At 46.1% G+C, this 8779-nt stretch overlaps 1 protein-coding gene across 3 annotated transcripts in view; it reads left to right on the forward strand.

Moving 5' to 3' along the window:
• abhd12 (abhydrolase domain containing 12, lysophospholipase) overlaps positions 1-7717 on the forward strand; it is a 26662-nt gene extending 18945 nt beyond the window's left edge. For all 3 annotated transcript variants that reach the window (XM_061227532.1, XM_061227533.1, XM_061227531.1), the window contains 8 exons: positions 148-193; positions 926-1055; positions 1583-1620; positions 3662-3741; positions 3827-3909; positions 4341-4419; positions 4973-5100; positions 5369-7717. In XM_061227532.1, the coding sequence (XP_061083516.1) occupies positions 148-193; positions 926-1055; positions 1583-1620; positions 3662-3741; positions 3827-3909; positions 4341-4419; positions 4973-5100; positions 5369-5402 (618 nt within the window). In that variant the 3' untranslated portion in view covers positions 5403-7717. The remainder of the gene's footprint in view (positions 1-147; positions 194-925; positions 1056-1582; positions 1621-3661; positions 3742-3826; positions 3910-4340; positions 4420-4972; positions 5101-5368) is intronic.
• Positions 7718-8779: the final 1062 nt, after the last annotated feature.

Consider the following 8779-nt stretch of genomic DNA (forward strand, 5'->3'; position numbering starts at 1 on the left):
TAATTCATACTTTACTATTTCAATATAATGCATATTTCTGTATCTATCCATTTGATCCAAGTCTAAATGGGAAAGGGAAGTGAACTGTTTAATTAGCCAGTATGTTTCATGTTTATTAAATGTATCCCCCCCCCCCCCCCCCTCTAGGTCCTGAGTTCATTAGGCTACCATGTAGTCACATTTGATTATAGAGGTAAGCATTTAAATTGCGGCTATGTAATGTTATGTTTAAGCTGTATGTACTTACTTGAACTTTCCAGATTCAGATTCCACTTCTAATCTCTGCTTGCAATAATGAAATCTCAAATAGGAATGGACACAAAGTGATAAATTGGTAATAACAATTCAGACATATTGTGTTCGACAAAGGCTCTTGGTAGATTGTCTGTTAAATATGTGTTCTGACTGTTGCTAAGGTGTGCCATGGCAATTGAGCTGTGGTTTGAAAGGTATCAAAATTAGTGACACAACAAAACCTGACCTGTATGTGCAATGAAAGTGGTTTCAACTTACCTTAGTGAATAAACATTTGGATATTGAATTTCAAGCCACAGATCACACGATTACATAACAAACAAATACATGGCAAGGACACATCCGAGGGCTTTAGCAATATTACGCGAACATTTTTGAGTTGCTGAGTTTGTGTTCAAGCATAGTGAAGTCAGCGATTATGAAGTGGAATGTGCTTCATTTTAACCTACTTACTGTACCAAATCAGGCCCTCTTTTCCAAATGCAACAATATATACACTCACACACACAAAATTCACAACATGACACAAACTTTCTCCACTTTTCTCCAGAATCTAGGGCTGTACTGCGTTGGTTCACCTGATATTTTCATAGGCCTCATGGAGTGTCACAAACATGACTATCAGGAGGTGATGGGGGGCCACACCAATCACTGGTTCTGAATTTGACAGGATGGGGTGACTCGGAGGGAAGCCCTTCAGAGAGAGGCATGACCTCAGACGCCCTCTTCCTTTACCATTGGCTGAAGGAGAGGATTGGGAAGAAGCCCTTGTATGTCTGGGGCCACTCATTGGGCACAGGGTAAGTCTTTCTGGGATAGGGTCTATTGGGGCCTACTTCCTCTCAAAACGGGAAGTTTGCTTGAAAATGGCAATTTAATGGTTCAGTGGCTACCAATCCAAGAGATTGTATCACCCAGGTTTACCACTAACGCATTAAGCAGCCATGTCAGGTCCTTTGTGGGGTACATCTATTCCAGCATTTAAGGTAAATGAGGCAGGTGAGTCAGAATCCATGTTGAAAACAGTGAATGTTTATTTAACAAACAGACACTCCTCACCTTTGCACCAGTCCTACTGTACATTACCCACTGACCACACAGCCCTTAACAGCTCCTTCAGTGAGAGTCTGTGAGAGTCGTGGCAAAGATTTACAATAATATCACATTCCTGTAAATGTCAGATTTCCGTGCGTTTTGTCATGTTTTTGCTCCTGTGTGTTATTGAAGCAACAGCCCGTCAGTGACCTCAGAGGCAGACACCCTGAGGGGGGCGTTGGGGGTGTCATTGAGACGTGACTAATGAGCTTTATCCCTGATCCTTTTCCAGTGTGGCGACAAACCTGGTCCGGCATCTGTCCGATAGAGGTAAGCATATGATTATTATATAAGCGCTGCCGTGCAGGGCTAAATATACCGCTGACTTCGTGCCCCGTGTGCCGGGAGAGAGGCAGACGTGGGCTACGACGCAGGCCCGCGAGTCAACGCGCGCCTTTCTCACCGAGTTCAGGCAGCGTATCACCATACCGCAGTGCGGGGGCGGCCTTTCCGGAACGTTCCCTGTCAGAGGGGCGGACGCGGTGCCACAGGGCTGGCTCACACCAGCGCGTGGGGGTTAGGCGCGGCTGTCTTCGCCCCTCTGCAGGGCTGCGGTTCTGGGATGCCGGGGAGAGCTACTGTGCCAGGATCGGCGAACGATCAGCTCTGAAATGGAAGATCGGCGATCTGCGATGGCCGGATTCGCAGATTTTTTCAGAAGGGGTCTGGGGTCGGTCCAGGAGCACTGTGGATGAATTTCATTACTAGTGTCAGAAATCGGCAAGCGATGCCATGAAAATCTGACTGATTTGGCCTGGCATGGAGAGAAATCACCCAGAGACAGAGTGTAAATGCCCTTGCCCTGCCTGTAGCCTCGTGGCTAAGGTACATGACTGAAACCCAGAAGGTTGGTGGCTCAAGTCCCGGTGTAGCCATGATAAGCTGTTCGGCCCTAGAGCAAGGCTCTTAAACCTGCATTGCTCCAGGGGGGATTGTCCCCTGCTTCATCAACATCAGCTAAATAACAAATTATTTTTTTATTATTATTATGATTATTATTATTATGATTATTACTGTGAATGGTTTTTAACGAAATCCAGTGACTGTAGTGCGTTAGTTTAGAAACCCTGTGATGAGCCTGGGAGGGCTTTGGGAGATGGGGCACTTGGGGCACCGTGGAGACACTAACCACGCCCGTGTTAACCCCAGCCCTCGCACTTCAAACAAACACAGTGTAACCGGACACCGTTGTCCTGGCTGGAGCTGAGCCGGTCTGAAGAGAGCGGGTTCGGCCCGGTCTCCTGAGCGCAGGCCCGTGGGGGTGACCTGGAGGTCGCGCGCGGTAAACGGACACCGCGCTCCGTCCCGCCGCAGCGGAACCGCCGGGCTGATACGCCTCCTCCGGTGTCGTCTCCTGTTTCCGGAGGTTTCCATTTTCACCGGACGGGATCGGGGTCCGCTCGGGCTGAGAGGCAGCGGCCCTCCGGGGTCCCGACCCTTAACGCGTCTTTCAGGTGGAGCCCCCTCTCAGGATGTGGGCTGTATGTGGATGTGCTCTGCTAAACAAAGGAAGGGACGCTCCATTACTCATCTTCAAGGCATTTCTCACATTTCCCTGGAGAGTCCATTTATGGATGCTTTAGTGGAAGAAATCCAACCAGGATGAATCCGTGCAAAATTACTGATAATTCTGTATTCTGTACTGATGATTTCTGTATTTTTAACCACTTTCACCTTTTTTCTTTGAACTCATTTCTCTTGCATTTAAAGTATCCACTAAGCCACATGATGAAATGGTATACTTAATTTATTGTAATATATAAACAGGGAAATAAAGATATTTTATTTTACTGTAAAGAATTTGAACATTAAACATCAAAGCTGGAGGTCTAACATTGAGAGGTCTGGCATTGAGAGGCATTGAGTCTAACGTGGTGTCTGGCCCTAACTCACCACCATGATTAGCCTTAGACTGTAATGGCACTTATGTATAGATTGTATAGATATTGTTGTTTTTTTTATTGGCTGTTGTATTGTTGTATTCAGGGTATTCTAGCTGCCAACTGTGGTATGCTAGTTTGAAAGTTGATTGTACTCTTCGAGGGTTCTGATTATCTGTGTTTACACTAGAACTGTACTGTCCTCTCAGGTCCTCTTAGCACTCATACTCATACTCATACACCATGTAATGTAATGTAATGTAATGTAATGAGATGATTGGTTCATAAGCGCCCTATTCCATTTCCTACTGATGCTTATGAGACTTATCTATGATGCTATCTGATCAGTAGACAGCTTCCCCAATGCTGGCTGACTGACAGCTGAACAGGGGTTGAGCTCACAGTGGCCCTGTTGTTCTGCCCTGTCTCAGGCGCTCCACCAGAGGCCTTGATCCTGGAGTCTCCCTTCACCAACATCCGCGAGGAGGCGCAGAGCCATCCCCTCACCATGGTGAGCGGCCATTTTAACCGCCACGCCAAACTGTGCTCTGTTGTCTTCACCCCCAAAAAGCTAATGTGGTCTGACTTGGTCCTAGGTCTACCGGCTCCTGCCCGGATTTGATTGGTTCTTCCTGGACACCATAACGGTCAACGACATCCGGTTTGCGAGCGATGAAAAGTAGGTTGACTGTTTGCTTGTGCTTTTGTCTCTAGAGCATCACATGGACAGCATGAGAATCGGGTTAATTACATCAATGAACAGTACATTTTCTCAGTAATTTCACTAATTACCGTGTCGTTGAACTATAAGTTAATTTACTCTAATTTGATACATGATAGTTTCCTCCTCAGCCCTTTCCTTACCATGCTCCATGTCACTATATAGAGCATATTAACTGTAGTGGCTTGTACTTTTGTTAAATGCTATTGTTGTGCCGCACTATGTAATAATACTGTATTATGTATATTTGGCACGGTCTCCTGACTGCAGTTGTATCTTATATCTGATATACAGGACACCGGATAGGTGGACGTGTGTAATATTACCCCGGTGTGTTGGTAAATAGGTGAATTGTATAAATGTGGATCGTGCTGTTCTCTCTCCCACAGTATGGGTCACATCTCCTGCCCTGTGCTTATCCTCCACGCTGAGGACGACACCGTGGTGCCCTTCCACCTGGGGAAGAAGGTGTGTACGGGGGAGGGTCATACAGCACGCTCTTAACGAGCGTTAGCCTCTGAACCAGGGCACGTCGCCCATACTCTGCCCCTGTGTAAAAACACAGATAATGATAATCAGGCACAGTAACAGGCAGAGTTATTTTTGCAGATGAGTGATATTTAACATAATGCTTTATTTTCTGCTCATTGTTTGCATTTTATTGTTGAGCTCGATATAATTGGCAAACCTATAATACTTATTATATGGGTTTGCATCATTTATTCATGTCTTGTGTTTTCATCTGGTGCATTTTTACTACACGGTTAGTGTTGAATGAGAAGCTCTTACCGGCAAGTAGGAAAAGCCCCATTCCTGGGAATTCTTACCATAGATATGCAGCAGTTGTATTCCTCCCTTGATTTGATACATTTGGATTCCCTGTGAGCAGTCACCACTGCTGGGAACACGGCCTCCATTGTTGTGGGCCAGTTTGTTCGGAGCAGAGGTTCACTCTTTGTTGTCATTTTCCTGTCCTTGTCCCTCCTCTGCCTCTCCCTAATGCGTCTCTCCCCCCCTGCAGCTGTACAGCATCGCCGCTCAGTCCCAGAGCCTCACTGGACACAAGGTGCAGTTCATCCCCTTCCCCGGGAACCTGGGGTACAAGCACAAGCTCATTTACAGCAGCCCTGAGCTCCCTCACATACTGAGGTACGGAGAGCGCCCTTCTCAAGCCCCCTGCTACCGTTTCCGCATTTCACCCCTCTTCATTATTCATTATTTGTGAATTGGTCCACGTATGTGAATCTGAGTGCTGCAATAAGGGGCAAACTGCGGCTAGTTTGTATGTTCATTATTAGCAGTTTGAAAAGGTTTCTGTAGTCCCATCCACCCACTATTATGACTGTGTGGAAATGAGCAGCGCAGGAAGTGGTAATAATGGCTTAACCTGTTTGTTTTTTTTCTCTCCTTTTTTCAGTGACTTCCTTGGCACAGCCCACCCCCATGAATAACCAAACACTCCAAACATACATACACACACACACACACACACACACACACACACACACACACACACACACACACACATATACTGACTATTATCTACACATATTCATTCTCTCCATCTCTCTCAGACAGATACACACACACACACACACACACAAACGCACGCACACTCAAACGGAGTGAAGACCTTCCATTCCTTTTTTTTTTTTTTTTTTTTTTTACCCTTCCTTTGGAAATTCTGATACAGTTCGGTGAAGAAAGTAGACTGAGCGAGAGTGCGCACCGAATGCGCCTGGTCGGCACGGTTACGGCGTGGAAGGGGCGCTTGAGCGCAGAGCACTTTAAGCGTGCACTAAAGAGGCGACACACCCTCACGGAGCGAGAAGGAAGGGTGGATGGAGCCTGAAGTTTTAACTGCACGACGCACCGAGGAGAAGTGCTCCCCTTCCCCCTGGTGTCATAACAGTTCCACTTCCAAACCTGAGACTGCCCGGGGGACCATTCTGAACCAGTCAACAGCACCCTGAATGAGTGGGAGAGAGGTGGCAGTTATTTTATTTATTTTCTTTCTTCCTCTTTTTGTTTTTCCCTCAGAGGTTGGTCTCAGTCTTTTAGACTTGCGACTGGTTCACATTTCGGGGTCAGGAGAGGATTGGCCGAAGTGATTTTTTCGACTGACTGGTGTTCCAAGCCCGCGTTGTGTTCCTGATCCACAGACCTTGAATGCTAGCCGCCATCTTATGGACCTTATTTCTTATTTCTGGGGGGGGGGCGCATTGTTTCCACGTTTTTGTTTAATCCGAGCTCATAATCATGATTAACGTTTAACCGAGGACATGCACAACCCAAGTACAACACCCTGGCCTGTGTTCCTAATGAGACCTGAAACTACTCTACCCATGTGATGCTATATTAGTCACGCCCTCTCTTTAGTGGACCCTGGGGATATATATATATATGTACACCTGAGTTATTTAAATAACTTCAATCATTTCACAGCACTACTGTCTGTGTGCGGAATATGAAAAATAACATGGCTCTCTAGCACTGATACTAGTGATAATATGTTTTATTATTTTAATGTAACGTCTAAGGAGGCAGCTGTGAAATGAGCAGTGCCTGTGAAAAGGCTCTTTCGGTGTGTGAGTAACGCTGGGACGGGCCTCGGTAGCGGGCGATGGCGGCTGCCCTGGAGACACCTCGTGGCGTTTAGTAGGAAGCAGCTGCAGACGCTTTTGAAAGGAGAAAGCTCGTCCCAAAGCGCACCCCCCTAAAAAGATATGGGAGAGGCTCAAATCTGGACAGAGAGGCTGAAATCTGGACAGATATACTCAAATCTGGACAGAGAGGCTGAAATCTGGCCCTCAAGCAATACTGTTGGGTGTGCAATACTAGTTTTTAGTTCACCTGGGAAAAATGTGTTTGATTGGACCAAGAGAAAATGACTGGAAGAAGAACATAGAATTGGACCCACATTGTGGGGCTGGGGAGGTCTCTAGATCAGGGTCTTGGCACATTGAAAGCTGCTTGGAAGGTGGAGCCCCACTGGGTCTTCAGTCCGTGTCTTTTGCTTTGATAGTTGGGGTTGACTCCTTCGTATCCCCCCATGAATTTGGTGGATTCAGCTGGAAATCAAAGCAGACATCTGAGGGCCTGGACTGAAGAGCTTCGTCAGAGTGTCTCCATTTCTCTCCAAAGCTTCAACTTCAGTGTGCCGTCTTTAATACAGGGTTCGGGCAGTGACTAGCAAGTGGTGAAAATATACATCACGTGAAGGCTCTTCTCTGCCTCTTTAAGTGTTGAAAACCTGTGAACACAATTTACTAATCTGCTCCGTTTAGTTAACTGGACTGGTCTCTGTTCCCACTCTACTGGTTTCTCTCTGTACGACAGGGAAAGCATTGTTACTTTGCCAGACATGTAAGGTGACCGATGACAAATATTAATTCTGATGTGGTTCAGGTGTGTCTCTCAGACACACCTTACGTACACATACTGTCAGTGTCACGTGTTCTGTTACTGTCGGTAAAGTTGATGCACATTTGGGTTCATCGGTTTCAGAATGAGAATCCCAGTTATATAGACCTGTGTATTTAACCGCATGTCCAAGAATATGAAGTAGATTCTTAACCAGGTTATCTCAGAGAAATACATATACTTGTATAAAGTATAGTGTGTACCAAGTTAGAGTACGTTATATCTATGACTGGCGGTTGTGAACTGCACAAACATACTTTATTTAGTATAACCACGATGGACTTGAGTTTGACTTTGTTTTTCTTCTCACTGTCATTGTAATGCTTTATAGTGCTTAATTTTGCCGAGAGCATCAGTTGTGAATTTATATTTACCCTCTTTATGCCGCCGGTTGTTTTCTTTATAAAATGCATTGGACGGTTTTACATGTGCAGGCCTAGAAATCGTGTCGGCACGCAAGATCGGTAGGCTACAGGAACCCATTTACTCCAGAGCTAACGAGGCAAGTAGCTGTCGGCTGAAATAGTTCTGAGCTCATTTGTTACAGTTTGATGATGTCTGAACCACCTACCTCCTCCTGAAGGAAGAGCTTGCGCCTTGTCGTGCGTTTGTGTCTCACCGCGTGGCAGCAAGGCGGCCTTCACCCCTCTGCTATTCAGCTCCAGCCAAGCCACAGCTCAGCAACCAAGTGCTCCAGCGTCACAGCCAGATTAAAACTGGGGCATCCAGTCATTTTAGTGAATAAATTAATAACGATGGGAATAAATGAACCAGATTTGATGGGTAATTGTTTTAGTTTTTTTTCGGGGGGTATTGGGTATTCACTGAGGGACCCGGCCACAATGTGTAAGAGCCAGATATGTGATTCAGCCTCAATCGCTGTAGATGAGTCATTTTTTAATATATATTTAACGGGCTTTTTACCCAAATTGTTCCCTGGCATGGAAAGCTTGTCTGCTGGTCAGGTAGTCTCCTCGCCTTGAAGTCGTCTTATTCTCTTTGAGGGAGCACGCATGTGTCATTGAAATAAGGAGTTTGGGAAACAAGTAAGCTATTTTCCCATTTAGGAATTGAAGGACCCAGGGGAGAAATGGGAGATGACTTGCAGCGAGTCTGGGCTGGATGGCTGAATGAATCCGGCCTGATGTTCGCATTTGTGTGCTTTTTACTGTAGATTCAGCATCAGCTCTGCATCCGACACTGAGTCGCTTATGTACATTTTGAGTCTTGGAGCGTGCATGTGTGAGCCCAGGGGGGATGCATTAGACTAGGGGTTTTCAACCTTTTCTGACCCAGGGAAACCCAACATGAGATAAAAAGGGTTACATAAATAAAAAGCCCATGTACAGTGAAGTCTGGCCAGGTCACAGACCCCCTGCTGAAAGCCCTGGCATTAGACTGATGC

Source organism: Conger conger, chromosome 18 (assembly GCF_963514075.1).
Source record: "Conger conger chromosome 18, fConCon1.1, whole genome shotgun sequence".
Classification (NCBI taxonomy): Eukaryota; Metazoa; Chordata; class Actinopteri; order Anguilliformes; family Congridae; genus Conger; species Conger conger.